Raw genomic sequence first — 16,774 nt, 5'->3', positions numbered from 1 at the left:
TTTTAAAGAGAAACGTTTTGTTTGGTTGATTTGTTGTATTTTGTGCTGTTATTTGTATTGTACACCATCTAGAGTGGGCAGGTAGCTGGCCAGATGAGCCACTAATAAATCTAATAAATAGTTACTGCCTCTCCCCAGGACCGTAGCCAGCCTACAAGTGGGATGGGGGTGGGGAGTTGTTGTTGTTCAGTCGTGTCCGACTCTTCGTGACCCCATGGACCATAGCATGCCAGGCCTTCCTGTCCTGCGCTCTCTCCCGGAGCGTGCTCAAGTTCATATTCATTGCATCCGTGATGCTATCTAGCCATCTCATCCTCTGCCGTCCCCTTCTCCTTTTGCCTTCAGTCTTTCCCAGCATCAGGGTCTTTTCCAGGGAGTTTTCTCTTCGCATTAGGTGGCCAAAATATTGGAGCTTCAGCTTCGTTATCTGTCCTTCCAATGAGCACTCAGGGTTGATTTCCTTTAGGATGGACTGATTTGACCTCCTTGCAGTCCAGTGCACTCGTAAGAGTCTTCTCCAACACCACAGTTCGAAAGCATCAATTCTTCGGCGCTCAGCCTTCCTTATAGTCCAGCTCTCACAGCCATACATTACTACTGGGAAAACCATAGCTTTGATTAGACAGACCTTTGTCGGCAAGGTGATGTCTCTGCTTCTTACTATGCTGTCTAGGTTGGCCATAGCTTTCCTCCCAAGGAGCAAGCGTCTTTTAATTTCATGGCTACAGTCACCGTCTGCGGTGATCTTGGAGCCCAAGAAAGTAAAATCTGTCACTGCTTCCATTTCTTCCCCTTCTATATGCCAGGAAGTGATGGGGCCAGATGCCATGATCTTCGTTTTTTTAATGTTGAGTTTCAAACCAGCTTTTGCACTCTCCTCTTTCACCCTCAACAAGAGGCTCTTGAGATCCTCTTCGCTTTCTGCCATTAGGGTGGTATCGTCTGCATATTGGAGGTTGTTGATAATTCTCCCAGCAATCTTAATTCCGACCTCTGATTCATCCAACCCGGCATTTCTCATGATGTACTCTGCATATAAGTTAAATAAGCAGGGTGACAAAATGCAGCCTTGTCGTACTCCTTTCCCAATTTTGAACCAATCGGTTGTTCCATGTCTGGTTCTTACTGTTGCTTCTTGACCCTCGTACAGGTTTCTCAGGAGACAGGTAAGGTTGTCTGGTACTCCCATCTCTTTAAGAATTTGCCACAGTTTGTTGTGATCCACACAATCAAAGGCTTTAGTGTAGTCAATGAAGCAGAAATAGACATTTTTCTGGAATTCTCTTGCTTTCTCCATGATGCAGCGAATGTTGGCGATTTGATCTCTAGTTCCTCTGCCTCTTCTAAACCCAGCTTGTACTTCCGGTAGTTCTTGGTTCGCATACTGCTGAAGCCTAGCTTGTAGGATTTTGAGCATTACCTTGCTGGCATGTGAAATGAGCGCAATTGTGCGGTAGTTTGAACACTCTTTGGCGCTGCCCTTCTTTGGAATTGGAATGTAAACTGACCTTTTCCAGTCTTGTGGCCACTGTTGAGTGTTCCAGATTTGTTGGCATATTGAATGCAGCACTTTAACAGCATCATCTTTTAGGATTTTAAGTAGCTTGGCTGGAATACTGTCATCTCCGCTAGCTTTGTTGTTACTAATGCTTCCTAAGGCCCACTTGACTTCACTCTCTAGGATGTCCGGCTCAAGTTCAGTGACTGCATTATCATGGCTATCAGGGACATTCAGATCTTTCCTGTATAGTTCTTCTGTGTATTCTTTCCACCTCTTCTTAATCTCATCTGCTTCTGTTAGGTCCCTGCCTTCTTTGTCCTTTATCATGCCAGTCTTTGCACAAAACGTTCCCTTGAGATCTCCGATTTTCTTGAAGAGATCTCTAGTCTTTCCCATTCTGTTGTTTTCCTCGATTTCTTTGCATTGTTCATTTAAGAAGGCCTTCTTGTCTCTCCTTGCTATTCTCTGGAACTCTGCATTCAGTTGGATAGATCTTCCCCTTTCTCCCTTGCTTTTCACTTCCCTTCTTTCCTCAGCTACTTGTAAAGCCTCATCAGACAGCCACTTGGCTTTCTTGCATTTCTTTTTCTTTGGGATGGATTGAGTTGCTACCTCCTGAACAATGTTACGGACCTCCGTCCATAGTTCCTCAGGCACTCTGTCTATCAGGTCTAATCCCTGAAATCTATTCCTCACCTCCACTATATATTCATCAGGGATATGATTTAGGTCATACCTGAACGGTTTAGTGGTTTTCCCGACGTTCTTCAATTTAAGCCGAAATTTTGCAAGAAGCAGCTCATGATCTGAGCCACAGTCAGCTCCAGGTCTTGTTTTTACTGACTGTATGGAGCTTCTCCATCTTTGGCTGCAAAGGACATAATCAATCTGATTTCGATATTGACCATCTGGTGATGTCCATGTGTAGAGTCGCCTCTTGTGATGTTGGAAAAGAGTGTTTGCTATGATCAGCATGTTCTCTTGGCAAAACTCTATTAGCTTTTGTCCTGCTTCATTTTGTACACCAAGGCCATGCCTGCCTGTTATCCCGGTGATTTCTTGACTTCCTACTTTAGCATTCCAATCCCCTATGATGAAGAGGACATTTTTTTTGGTGTTAGTTCTAGAAGGTGTTGTAGGTCTTCATAGAACCGATCAACCTCAGCTTCTTCGGCATCAGTGGTTGGGGCATAGACTTGAATTACTGTGATGTTGAATGGTTTGCCTTTGATTCGTACTGAGATCATTCTATCATTTTTGAGATTGTACCCCAGTACTGCTTTTCCCACCCTTTTGTTGACTATGAGTGCTACTCCATTTCTTCTAAGGGATTCTTGCCCACAATAGTAGATATGATAGTCACCTGAATTAAATTCGCCCATGCCTGTCCATTTTAGTTTGCTGATTCCCAAGATGTCGATGTTCAGTCTTGCCATCTCATGTTTGACCACCTCCAGCTTACCTTGATTCATTGATCTGACATTCCAGGTTCCTAAACAATATTGTTCTTTACAGCATCGGATTTTCTTTTCACCCCCAGACACATCCACAGCTGAGTGTCCTTTCGGCTTTGGCCCAGCCGCTTCACTCTTTCTGGCGCTACTTGGAAATACCCTCTGCTCTTCCCCAGTAGCATATTGGACACCTTCCGACCTGAGGGGCTCATCTTCGGGCGTCATATCTTTTAGCCTTGTGATACGTTCCATGGGGTTTTCTTGGCAAGAATACTGGAGTGGGTTGCCATTTCCTTCTCCAGTGGACCACATTTTGTCAGAACTCTCTGCCATGACCTGTCTGTCTTGGGTGGCCCTGCACGGCATAGCTTATGGCTTCATTGAGTTACGCAAGCCCCTTTGCCACAACAAGGCAGTGATCCATGAAGGGGGGGTGGGGAGTAGGGGAGGACAATTAATCTGGTTTGTAGGCCTTTTAAGGGCACAATGATAAATGCTTTTTTATTATTTGTAAAAATAAAAATGAGGGGGCAGAGAAAGTTTGGGGGGGCAGCCCCCGCGGACTACAGGCCTGCCTCTCCCGCGCGCGCTTTCCCCCTTCCAGTCCGACAGCCAAATCTGACTTGCACGCACTCCCGTGGCTCCCACTTAAGAAACGCGACTTTCGCAATCCAGGATCGCAAGGGAAAGCTCGCTCCCCTTCCCTTTCCCGACCGCTTAGTCAGGCGCCGCTGCGCCTCGCCTGCGCTCCTGCGGTAGGGCGGGGGCGGAAGGGAATTTAATAATGATCTGTTTGTGCGGAGACGCGCCTCCCTTTAATGAGCCGGAGAAGGAACCAGGAAAACCTCCGTGACAGGCGGGGCGCCTTCACGGCATGGGAGAGATGCGAAACAAAACACTCGCGCAAGAAAAGGAGGGCGGGGCGGGGTGGAGGGAGGGAGAAAGGCTCGAATCCAGGGCTGAAATGGAAGCGAAGAAGCACCGTCCTCTGCGTGTTTACTCGGAAGTAAACCCGGTTACGTCCAATGGGCATTACTCCCAAGTAAGCAAGCGTGCATGGGATCGCGGCCTTACAGCCCCAGCCTACGCATCTTTACTCAGAAGTAAGCCCCACTGAGTGCCGCGGAGCTTGCTTCCAGGTAACGTGTGCGCGGGGTTTGCAGCCTTACAGCGCTGTCTTGTGCATCTTTACCCAGCAGCAGGAAGCCCTACTGAGCTCAGCGGGGCTCGCTGCTAACCAAGCAAGCGTGCATCGGATTGCAGCCTTAAAAGTGATTTGAAAGAGGCCATCGATTGCCATTCGATGGAGTGTGGCAAGTGCGAGAGGCGAAATATGCGGTGAGAGAGAGACTCTCCTTTAGTGGGCGAAAGGTAAAACCCGGACCAACCTGGAGACTGCAGAATGGTTTGGCCACAAGCCCCAACATTGCATCATCAAAATAATAATAAAAAAAGAGTCTAGCCTCTCTTCCACCTGAGAGAGAGAGAAGGGGGTGCGGGAGAGGGAGGGAGGGAGGGAGGAGGAGATCTCAGTGCAGCTTGGCGAAGGAACACAGCAAAAACCTGGATCTGGCACCTGCCTAGATTCAGCTGCATTTTAAGACTGGCAGAATCCTTGAGCATCCCCGGATTCTTAGCCATAACCAAGGAATACCGCATGTTGCCTAGGAAAGAAATATTTTTAAGTCACAGGGATCTTCCACTTTACACGCCTCTTTTCCTCTAGCTGCAGCAGATGGAAGCAAAGCAAGCAGAAAAAAAGTGATAATTTTTACTTTACAGAAAATATGTTAACACTAGTATTTGAGAGCTTATTTAGCGTGTGAGTAGGGAGGCAGCATTTCCCCTTCCTCCCCCTTAGGGTCTTCTGTTGCTTTGAGAGATGCACGACCAGCACAAATTCAACAGATATTACTTCCCTCCCCAGTATGGAGATCCTGTGATGGGGAGAGTTTCACCTGTTGAATTTCTGCCTCATATGGAGTTTCAAGACATACCAAGTTTGCCTTTGTGCCCAGCATTGCACAATGCTTTGAATGCTTCAAATCCCCCCGCCCTGCCCACAAAAGGCTGTTATATGAGCTGCCCCATCTTGCAACAATGAGAAAGAAACACAAGGTTCATATTACTGCAACCTGTCAGGGCTGGGCTGTGGGCAGCAGCCTGAGATGAGCTAGGAACCAGTGGCCACATGGGTTGAAGCCAGTAGTCAGGACCAAAGAGTAAGTGAAAACTGAAGGACAAACTAGAGGTTTATTGAGGAACAAGTCAGAAGTAAGAACTGAAGGCCAAAGGACAACCAAAGAACATACCACAGCTCAAGAGGATCTGATGGCTCATACAAGGTTTAATTGGAACAGGAAGTCCTCTTATACTTCTTCCTGTCCAGGAAGATCCAATGGTCAAATCTGTATGGATGGAGTCAGTCCAGGGCCTGAGGATACTGATCTACTCCAACCGGGTGACCTCAAGATGTGTTGGATTACAACCCCCATCATCACCAGGCAGCATCTGGCTGGGGAGGATGGGAGTTGTAGCCCAACACATCTGAAGGCTGTGTGGTTAAGGCTCTGGAGAAAAGAGCTGGGGTCATGGGAAATAGATTCAGGGATGGGATCTCTTGGGTCCAGGCCTAGCAACCTTCCTACAGATGTGTCTGAACAACAGAGAAAACATCCCTGCAGTTGCTAAGCATCTACAAACTATGAAGTGGTTCTACAGGGCATCTGGTGGCATAGCAACCACATCTGTGGCATAGCAACCACAGCTGTTCCTCATCCTTTGGACATGCTGCTGATTACAGCCACATGTCTAGAAACTGGAGTTTGCTGGACTGGAGCAACCAATGACTTCACAAGTACAAATAATATGTCTATTCACAGATTTCTTGCCTGGGGACAAAAATGACTTTTCATAGAATCATAGAATTGTAGGGTTGGAAGGGGCCTATAAGACCATCAAGTCCAACTCCCTGCTCAATGCAGGAATCCAACTCAGAGCATCCCTGACAGATGGCTGTCCAGCCTTGTCTTGAAGGCCTGCAGTGTGGGAGAGCCCACCACCTCCCTAGGGAATTGGTTCCATTGTCGTATTGCTCTAACAGTCAGGAAGTTTTTCTTAATGTTCAGCTGGAATTTGGCTTCCTGTAACTTAAGCCCATTATTCCGTGTCCTGCACTCTGGGATGATCGAGAAGACATCCTGGCCTTCCTCTCTGTGACAACCTTTCAAGTACTCGAAGAGCGCTATCCGATCTCCCCTCAGTCTTCTCTTCTCAAGGCTAAAGATGTCCAGTTCTTTCAGTCTCTCTTCATAGGGCTTTGTTTCCAGTCCCCGGATCATCCTTGTTGCCCTCCTCTGAACCCTCTCCAGCTTGTCTGCATCCTTCTTAAAGTGCAGTGCCCAGAACTGGACACAGTACTCCAGATGAGGCCTAACCAATGCTGATTAGAGAGGAACTAGTACTTTACAGGATTTGGAAGCTATACTTCTATTAATGCAGCCCAAAAGAGCATTTGCCTTTTTTGCAGCCACATCACATTGTTGGCTCATATTCAGCTTGTGATCTACAACAGTTCCAAGATCCTTCTTGCTTGTAGTGTTGTTGAGCCAAGTATCACTCATCTTGTAACTGTGCATTTGGTTTCTTTTTCCTAGGTGCAGAACTTGGCATTTATCCCTGTTAAATTTCATTCTGTAGTTTTCTGCTCAGTGCTCCAGCCTATCAAGATCACTTTGAATTCTGTTTCCATCTTCCAGGGTATTAGCTATCCCACCCAATTTTGTGTCATCTGCAAATTTGATCAGCATCCCCTGCACCTCCTCATCCAAGTCATTAATGACGATGTTGAAGGGCACTGGGCCCGGGACTGAGCCCTGCAGAACCCCACTCATTACCTTTCCCCAGTTTAAGAAGATCCCATTGATAAGCAGTCTTTGACTCCGATTCTGTAGCCAACTGTGGATCTACCTGATAGTTGTTTCATCTAGCCCACTTTTAGCTAGTTTGCTAGTCAGGATATCATGGGGCACTTTGTCGAAAGCTGTGCTGAAGTCGAGGTATATGATGCCTACAGCATTCCCACAGTCCACAAGGAAGGTTACCTGATCAAAATAATGAGATCAGATTAGTCTGGCAGGATTTGTTCTTGACAAATCCACGTTGGCTTCAAGTAATCACGGCATTGTTTTCAAGGTACTTACAGATGGATTGCTTGATAATCTGCTCCAGAATTTTCCCAGGGATTGCTGTCAGACTGACTGGTCTGTGGTTCCCAGGTTCCTCCTTTATGCCCTTTCTGAAGATAGGGACAACATTAGCCCCCCTGCAGTCATCAGGCACTTCACCCATCCTCCCTGATTTCTCAAAGATAATAGACAGTGGTTCTGAGAGTTCTTCTGCCAGTTCCTTTATTACTCTAGGATGCAGTTCATCTGGCCCTGGAGATTTGAACTCATTCAAAGTAATTTGGTGTTCCTTGACCATATGCCTATCAATCTCAAGCTGCAATCCTGCCCCTTCAGCCTGTACTTTGCCTTTGCTAGGGGGGTCATAGACCCTCTTTTGGGAGAAGACTGAACCGAAGTAGGAATTGGGCACTTCTGCCTTTTCTTTGTCATCTGTTATCATTTTGCCATCCTTATTTGATAGCTGAACCACCATTTATTTCCTCTATCTTTTTCTATGCACGTAGCTGAGGAAAGCCTTTTGTTGCTTTTAGCATCCCTGACTAACCTCAGCTCGTTCTCAGCTTTAGCCTTCCCTGCAATTCTGTGCTACCCGCCTGTACTCTTCCTTTGTAGCCTGGCCTTCCTTCCACTTCCTATATGTGTGCTTTTTTGTTTTCAGGTCATCTCTAAGCTTTTTGTGAAGCCACATTGGCTTCTTCTGTTGTCTTCCACCTTTTTTTCTTGTTGGAATTGTTTGTGATTATGCCTTGAGAATTTCCTTTTTTAAAAACTCCCACCCATCTTGGGCTCCTTTTCTCATTAGAGTCACTTGCCATGGGACCTTACTGATCATTGTTCTGAGTTTATTAAAATTGGCTTTCCTAAAATTCAGGGTACGTGTTTGGCTACACTTGGCTTTTGCTTCCTTTAGCACCAAGAACTCAAGTATAACATGGTCACTTTCCCCCAGAGTTGCCGTAACTGCTACTTTATCCACTAAGTCATCTCTGTTGGTTAGGATCAAGTCAAGGATAGCCGATCCTCTAGTTCCTTCCTCCACTTTCTGTAGGAGGAAGTTATCAGCAACACAAGGCAGGAATCTCTTGGAAGGGCCATATTTTTCAGAATTTGTCTCCCAACAAATACCAGGGAAATTGAAGTCCCCCATTACAACTACATCACGCTTCCTTGAAACCTTGGCAATTTGCTTTTCAAAAGTTTCATCCTCGTCTTCTCCTTGATTGGGTGGCTGGTAGTAGACTCCAACCACCATGTTCCTTTTATCTTTGCTCCATTTATTTTAACCCAGATGCTCTTGATGGGGCCACCAAGCTCATCCTCCTGTATTTCTGTGCAGAAATATGTATTTTTAACATAGTTCAACCCCACCTCCCTTTCTGTTCCTCTTGTTCTTTTTGAACAAGTTATATCCTTCAATTGCTGTATTCCAGTCATGGGAGTCATCCCACTAAGTTTCAGTTACACCTATCTAGTCATAATTTCTCTCCCGTATTAAGAGTTCAAGTTCATTCTGTTTGTTTCCCATACTCTGGGCATTAATGTATAGACACTGAAGACCATGTGCTTTATAGTCTGGCTTTCTTCCTACATGTTTCTGAAGACTATTATTGGGCACTAGTAGAGCTGTTCTCGGGGCCACAGTGGCTTAGTGGTTAAGACGCTGAACTGCAGACCGGAAGGTCAGCAGGACAGCAGTTCGAGACCTGAGTGCTGCGTGACAGAGTGAGCTCTCGTCTTCAGGCCCAGCTCCTGCCAACCTAGCAGTTCAAAAGCAAGAAATTGCAAGTAGATAAATAGGTACCGCTTCGGCGGGAAAGATAACAGCAGGCCGTGCACTTCGGTGTTCAGTCATGCCGGCCACATGACCACGGAAGCGTCTTCGGACAGCGCTGGCTCTTCGGCTTAGAAATGGAGATGAGCACCACACCCTAGAGTCGGACATGACTGGTTGGGGACACCTTTACCTTTTCAGAGCTGTTCTCTCCTCTGTGGTGCATGAGCCTTCACCCATTGTTCCCCCCAACTTTACGTCTCCCTCCCCCATTTTTTTGCAACTGAACTGTAATTTGGCTATGTAAAATTCTGAAAAGTAGCAGATAGCCATGTTGGTCCATCATAATTAAAAGGCACTGGCAGCTGCTTGCATTGGCTGCTAATATGCTTATATGCTTCCAAGCCCAATTCAGTGTGCTGGTTTTGACCTATAAAGCCTTATATGGCTTGGGACCACAGTACCTGATGGAATGCCTCTCCTGGCATGAACTGACCCATACACTACACTCTGCACTCCTCTGGGAGATTGCTCTGAGGGATGCTCAAAGGGCAGCAACAAAGGAGAAGGCCTTCTCAGTGGTGGCACCTCATTTATGGAATAATCTTCCTGACAAGGCCTGCCTGGTGGCACCAAGTTAAAATTGCCCCCTTCTCTCAGGAATCTGGCAGCATATAAGGAGTCTCTTTGACTGTCTCTGGCTGATTGTTTTAAATTATTTTAGATATATGTTGTTGCTGTGTGTGCTGTTCTATGTCATTATGTGAATGGTTTTATACTTTATATAATGTATTTTAATGTTTTTTTTAAATTTTGTGAACCATCCAGAGAGCTTTGGCTATGGCATCCTGTCAGATTTTTATGGCAAATAAGAGCATCATGGAGTATGTCTATACCACATTTTAGTGTTCTAGCTAGTATTATAGCTGCCTCGCTGTTTTGGGAATACCTCCCTTTATCCTTTTTGAGGTAGTGGCCTATAAAAGGCTATCCTTTCAGATGAGTAATCCAGATACTATTACCTTGGATATGTATGTGCAAATTACAGCTGGGTGGCCTGGAAACAGCCTAACCATTTTGGGATATATGTTGATTCCCCAGTTTGCGAGAGGGAAGTACAGTTCTGCCCACTTTCAGATTTTTTTTCTGGCAAATACAGTAATTCAGACTATCTGTATAACACATTTCAGGTATCTGGACCATGTGGGAATACCTGAAATATTTGTATAACCCCATGAGTCAGTGAGAGAGTGGGTGAAGCCCAAATAGCACAGAGGATTGGGGCCAGTGGCGGAATGCTGAGATCAGAGAAAGGACAAACCAACAGGCAAAAGAACCTAGAGGAAAAGAGGAGGACTCCAAACAGAACAGAACAACAGAGAGCAGAGATGGCAGCTATCTAAGGGAAGCAGGATAGTATAGGACAGGGGGGCTAGAGGGACTGGGCCAGAAAAATGAGGGGGAGACCATAAAGAGGAGTTGGGGATGACACCTGGGAAAAAGAATGGACAGAGAGAAGGGATGCTCATGACCCAGGGCTGCAGATATAATGTAGCCAGAAAGGGAAAATGTACTTATTTGATATATATTGGGAAGAACAGACACATCATACCTGACATTTGAATTCTGCAGACGTTTTGGTTTCCCTTTATTAGAGTTTGAAAGATTATGTACCATGCATACATGAATCATAACAATGAGCAACTTTTCAGTGCTGTGATTATGACTGAAGTCTTGTAATACAGCAATCATTATCAGGGGCTTCAGCCCCTCTACCAAATTCCTTTGTGCATTACAAGATAGACAAATGTACTGCAACCTTTGTAGGTGACTTTGCAGTGCAAGGGACCTAGTGTTTTGCACCAGCAGAATGTTCATTACTACAGAGTGTTTTGATACAATAGTAATCATTATCCTTAGTTGGGGTTCCCAGTTCAAAATTTAGGGGATACCTCAGCCCTGTGGCAACTGTCCTATGGAGTTCAAAGTAGTCTTTGGTTTGGGAAATAGATTCAGGGCTTGGGTGCCATGGCTAAACGTCAACATAAGCCCTACTCAGAGTAGACTCATTGAAATGAATGGGATGTAGGTTAGTCATGACTAGCTTAAGCCCCATTCATTTTAGTGTGTCTACTCTAAGTAGGATGTACATTGGATTTTACCCCATGTGTCCCATTTTGTGGTTACTTGAGGCTCACAGGAGAAACCAGTGGCATCTGAGGGGGCCAGATCTGGGCATGGAGAGTCCAGTCTACGTAGAACAATCAAGTCTAGCTGGGCAAGGTTTTGTCAGGTGACTAGAATATGGTCAAGGTAAGTAGAGCTCTCACAGTAAGGTAAGTAAAGGCAGAAGCTCTCTTGTGTACAGGGCAGGTAAAACAGGACCATGGATAGCTCAGAGTGAGCATTGCTGGCTCACCCTCTCCCCTACTAGGACCATAGATATTATCTTAGCAGTGACCTAATGCCAACTGAAGCTTTATGTAGGCAGCCATGCTCTGAAGTGTGATCAGCTCCAGCCTCTCTGGAGGAGACATCTGGACTGTTAAAGGGCCCTTCCCGGATTTAGTAGTTTCAGATTTCTGTGAGGCTGGGGAGATGGAGGTTCTGCTAGGGATTCGTCCTCTGACTCAGAGGATGATGGCAAGGGCATACCTTCTGGCCAGGGGATGGGGGCTGAACACAGTACTGGCTGTCCCCTTGGAAGAGCTGAATGATCCTTATCTTCCTCTGAGTCTTCTCCTGTATCCTGAGAAGGTCTAGGCTGGGGAATGGCGGGTCATAACACCATGGACCAAGTCCTAGCAATGCCCCTGGGGAGCTGTGGTATTCAGTGGAGACTGGGACGCAAATAATAGCCTGGGTATTGTGATAAAACAGTCCTGTTTATATTAGCACACACAGGCAACAAAACCAGCCTCATCTTCCTTTCTGCCTGTAGTAAAGTCCAGATCTTAATTTCAGCCAGGGATTCTGATCAGAGCCCATCCCTGACCTTGTGGGCATAGTCTCATGGCCCCCCCATGCCCCCTATTCAAAGTAAGCCCAGCTTCCTGCAGAGGTATATTGCCCATTTCTGTCTTTGTGCCTTTATAAGGAAAGGTGTTTTAATATAAGGGGCTTCTTTGAAAATCTGGGATAGCCAGCAACCTGATTTGTCTACATCTGTGTCTGGGAAATGTTTATGCATCAGTAACGTTAATAATGCATATAGCACTTTTATGACACACAATAATTTACAATGCTCGTTAATCTGCACAAGAGCACTGTGGGGGATAGCTGATTAATTCCCCTTTTTCATGTGGGGGTCTGAGGCTGGGAGATGGGGACGTGTACACGACAACTCAGCTATGATGAAGGTTTGGACCACCGTAGCGTGTGTGTGTGTGTGTACACACCCACCAAAAATGTACAGTAATTTGGCAGCTTGTGAAATCTGGCTGATGACTGTGGTGTAGGGTGCAGGCACCTGAGCACATTCATGTCTTTCAGTGTCAGCCTGTGTGCCATAGAATCACTGAGATACTCAGACAGATTTTGTACAGTTTTGAGGGCACGATGGCTCCCAAAATCAGAAAGCCCCCCTCCCCCAATCTAGGTTTGCACCCCGCTCCCTTTTCTGGAAGGATGCACCGAGGCCTTTTCTCTTGGCGAAGGGGTGCAATTTATCTTTAAGGAGGCTCGAGAAATAAGCAATGAGGCTCACGTTGCATGGGTGACATCACTAGCTTTTGGCTCAGCGCTCTGTATTCTCCGGCGGGCAGACTTCAGCCAAGGCTGCGGGGTGGCGTGTTTGAAGATTCCCAGGTGGACAGCGGAAGCTCTGATTCGGGGTTATTAGGATGGGGAATTAACAGGGCAATTCAGCAGCCGCACACGTCCTGCACACGTCCAGGGCAAATGCTCCTGGATTCTCTCTCTCTCTCTCGCCTTCCGCCGCTTCCGCCCTCGGCTCCCATAGGGGTGAGTGATTTCCATTAGAGAAGAAAAGGGGCCGGGGGGGGGGGGGGCGTCCAAGCCAGCAAAATGTCTGAAGATGCTAGACGGCTGTGGCCGACGGTGGGACCGCGCCGCCTAGGAAGCTGCTAAGGCGAGGCAGACCTCTGAATGGAGATCAGGCCGTGCGGGGCAGGGAAACTGGAGCAGATCGTGGGCTGTTCTTGACGAGGAGAGGGCTCTTTCCCGCCCCTCCCCCCTCCCCCCTCCCCCCTGCCTTGAACCGCGGGGCTTTCTTTCTTGACCATCACCCCGCCCTCGCCACTTACCCCCGGTTTCATCAGACGTGTCGTTTTGCAGCGTGGAGGGGGAGAAGGAGGAGGAGGGCAAAAAGATCTCAACAATAACCGGTGCCTATATCTGTAGATTGGCAGCGGCGGCGGCGGCGGCGGGGGGTGGGTGGGGGGATCTTGCCCAACAGAGAACGGAAACCCTGGTGTTCAGACAGAAGAAAAAGGGGGTGGCGGTGCGTGCGAGCGGGAGGACGGCTTTGCAATCGCAGGAGGAGGAGAGAAAGGAACAACACAGCCACCCAAAATCCGGGGGCCGGGCGCAGCGGAAGGAAGCTGGCGCTGTCCGCGGTGCTGCAGCTCTGCCACGGCGGCCGGGGGCCTCGCTCGCTCTCTCCAGCCGCCTCCCGCACGCTCTTCTCGGGGCAAGCCGAGAGCGGGGCCGCCGCCGCCGCCGCCGCGGTTGCTGCTTCGTTTCCTTGGAGGGAAGCTCGCTGCTTCTGACGCGATGACAGCGCGGCCGCCCTCGGCTCGTCGGTCTTAATCCGGCGCCGCCCCCCCCCCCCGAATTCTCGAGCTTCGGGTTGCCTCGATTACGGCAGCCGGCGAGCCAGACAAACGCGCTGAATGAGTCGGCGAGAGGGCGAGGGCGAGAGGTGAACCCGGGAGGCAGAGCGGCGGCAGCGCCGGGAACGGCGGACCAAGATGTCAGTGCATCGCTGCAAAGCGACGGGACTTCTGGGGCGAGGAAGCGGAGCGAGGGGGCTCCCGCGTTAGGAAAGGCAGCGATCTTGTGCCCGTGGGCGGCTTTTGGTTTAATTTTTTTTAGTTCTAAAATCAGCTCGGGATTGAACTCGGCAAGAGGGCAGCCTTCTCCCGCTTTCTCCGCCCCTCTTGGAAAACGGGCAAGCGGATCGACCGGAACGGACCGGGATTCTCGCAAAATCACCACCACCACAATTCTTAAAACGAAAACAACAACATGTATATGTATTAAGAACTCCGCCCGCCCGCCCCAGCTTCCCGCTGCTTGGAAGCAAGACCACTGGCGGCTTCTTCAAGGGGGGCTTTTTGGGGGCGGGGATTGATTTGATTTCCAAGCGCTTTTGGACGCGTGTGGCCCCCTTAAACGGCCGACTGAGACAGAAAAAGACACTCCTTCGGTATTTCTGAGTGGGGAGCGCTGGAAGAGCGCAATGGACCGATCCAGACGGCCAGACTCGGGGAGGAGGATATGAGTCTTTGCCACTGACGACCGCTTTTTGTTTTCCGGCCGCTGACCGCAAGGCACCCTTGCCTTTGCCTGGCCCCGTATTGACTGAAGGGGAAGAAGCTTCCGCGTTCCTGGCCAATGCTGCCCCACCCCTCACCGCCCTCTGGTCCACGGCAGACGTGAACGAGCGCCCGGGATCCTTTCCTTCTGGGACGGGAGGATTTCTCGCCGTTGCCTTCCCCCTCCCCTCCCCTCCCCGAGGCCGATGAGCCACCCGCTTCTATGTGACCGCTGAAGGGAGTCCGCCGCCCTGCGATCGCTGCCCAGGCGCTGGGCTCCAAGCGCTTTGCCTCCGTCGTGAAGATGCCCATGGTGCTTCTGTGAAGCGAAAGGGTGATGGCTGCGGGAAGGCTACTGCTCTACGCCGGCCTCTCTCTCGCGTTGTGCGCTCTGGGCATGCTGGCCGTGGCGATCTGCTCGGACCACTGGTACGAAACGGACGCCCGGAAGCACCGGGAACGCTGCAAAAGCTTCACCACCCGGAGGAATGACCCGGGCTTCATTTACAATTCCAACAACAACCTGCCCCTCCGGGCCAGCCGGTCTCGGCTGGACCGCTGGGAAGGGAGGCTTCTCTTGGCGAGGAACCGGAGGCACCTCTTTGCCATGAGTCCCGTCGACGAGTGCAGCAGACAGTACAACTCCACCAACATGGGGCTGTGGAGGAAATGCCACCGGCTGGGATTCGACCAAGACCTGGAGGAGCTCATTGCGAAAGGTAAGCGTTTCTTTTCAGAACCGACGAGGTTCCGCCACTTTGGCCTGAATAACAGAGGAACCGCGCCATCCTGGAGCTGTCTGCCTGGCGGTAGGTCACATTGAGTTCAATGAGGCTTACTCCCAGGGAAGTGGATCTAGGACTGCAGCCTAAACCAGCTTAAAACAGATGGCAAGCGTCTGACCAAAGCAGGGCTTTCTTGCTAAAGATTGCAATGTCCGCAAACTCATCCATCCAATGAACCCATTGGCCTAACAGTCCGTGGTGAGAGAGATGGTTAAGAGCATTGGAACATAGGAAGCTGCCTTATACGGAGTCAGACCCTGGGTCCATCTAAGCCCAACACTGTCGACACTGACTGGCAGCAGCTCTCTAAGGTTTTCAGACAGGCGTTTTTCTAGCCCTACCTGGGAGACCAGAGATCAAACCTGGGACCTTCCGCATGCAATGCATGTGCTCTACCACTGAGCTATGGCCCTTCCCCATAGAAGTTCTCTCCTGTAGAGTTCAGGAATGGGAAGAATGATTGGTGAAGGTGTTCTCAATGGCTTGGTTTGAACATCTACAAAGTGTGAGGACATTTGGTCAGGCTGTGGACTCATAGGCCATAAAGGAAGCGATTTGTAAGGTCATCAAGTCTATTTTCTAATGTATGTCTTGTCATTTATTTAAAAAAACAAGGCCATGCTTTACTGTGGCATTGAGGACTCTTCCTTAATGCACAAACCGTGCAGGGAATGCACAGAGTCAAGCCTTTTGAATTGGACCATGATTAGTTGAATCCAGCTAGTATTTGGTTGCCACTAATCTTACCCCAGAAAGCTGGATTGCTTCTGAATTAAACTAATAGGCTTCTTTTAACATCAAACAGAGAGTAAACAAAGGGAAATGCAAGCGAGAGAGAGAGAGAGAGAGAGAGGGGGGGGAAGCTCAGTAGTTACAGGTTATTTATCAAAATCAGATCTTTGAATTTAAATTGGCAAAAATAACATTAAATTGCTGCATTAGGAAGCTTTAAATCCCCAAGGAGATACACTTCTTGGTCAAAAGCATTATATATTGTCCCCTCTTTTTCCATAAAGTATTTGAATAACAATTATGCCCAATATACTTGTATTATTTCTTCTGTTGGTATCACAGAACCCAAAAAAGAATATAACAAATCAATTTTAGTTAAGCATTTATCTGGGGGAAAATGTACATATTTACATGACATGTTTCCACATGATTCTTGCTCACATCATTGTATCACTGTGCTGCAAAACAGAATCTCCTCCAGTGGTTGTTAAGATGCATTAAAAGGATCACCTTGTGAGGTTTTTCCTTGCAAACAGAGAATAGGTACGTTTTTCCTCTCTTGTATAGGGCTTCTGTTTCGGAAATGTTAAATAGCTGCACCCATCTTTCCTTAAGCTCCATCTTCCTTTATTTTTGCTTCTGTTTCTGTTCTGCATAGATTCCAAGTGTATTTGCATAAACACATAACTTGGTTCCCTTTGTTTTGCACAAGTATGACAAAGGTTGACACTGTGACATAAAACACCCTTAACAAATGAGCAATCTGACTGGAAGCCTGACACCCCATTGTTATGAGTTCCAATACCACCTTGGATTTAATGGCTGTGAGGTGTTAGGGGCTAG

General features: G+C 48.0%; 1 protein-coding gene across 1 annotated transcript in view; it reads left to right on the top strand.

Annotated features, from left to right (window-relative positions):
- Window positions 1-14,751: 14,751 nt before the first annotated feature.
- Window positions 14,752-16,774, top strand: part of TMEM178B (transmembrane protein 178B) — a 440,499-nt gene continuing 438,476 nt past the window's right edge. The window contains exon 1 of the mRNA XM_084811725.1: window positions 14,752-15,133. Within this exon, the coding sequence (XP_084667851.1) occupies window positions 14,752-15,133 (382 nt within the window). The remainder of the gene's footprint in view (window positions 15,134-16,774) is intronic.

Source organism: Heloderma suspectum, chromosome 7 (assembly GCF_057233095.1).
Source record: "Heloderma suspectum isolate Gila_16-S chromosome 7, 16-S_ref, whole genome shotgun sequence".
Classification (NCBI taxonomy): domain Eukaryota; kingdom Metazoa; phylum Chordata; class Lepidosauria; order Squamata; family Helodermatidae; genus Heloderma; species Heloderma suspectum.
This window is presented reverse-complemented; position numbering and strand designations above follow the sequence as displayed.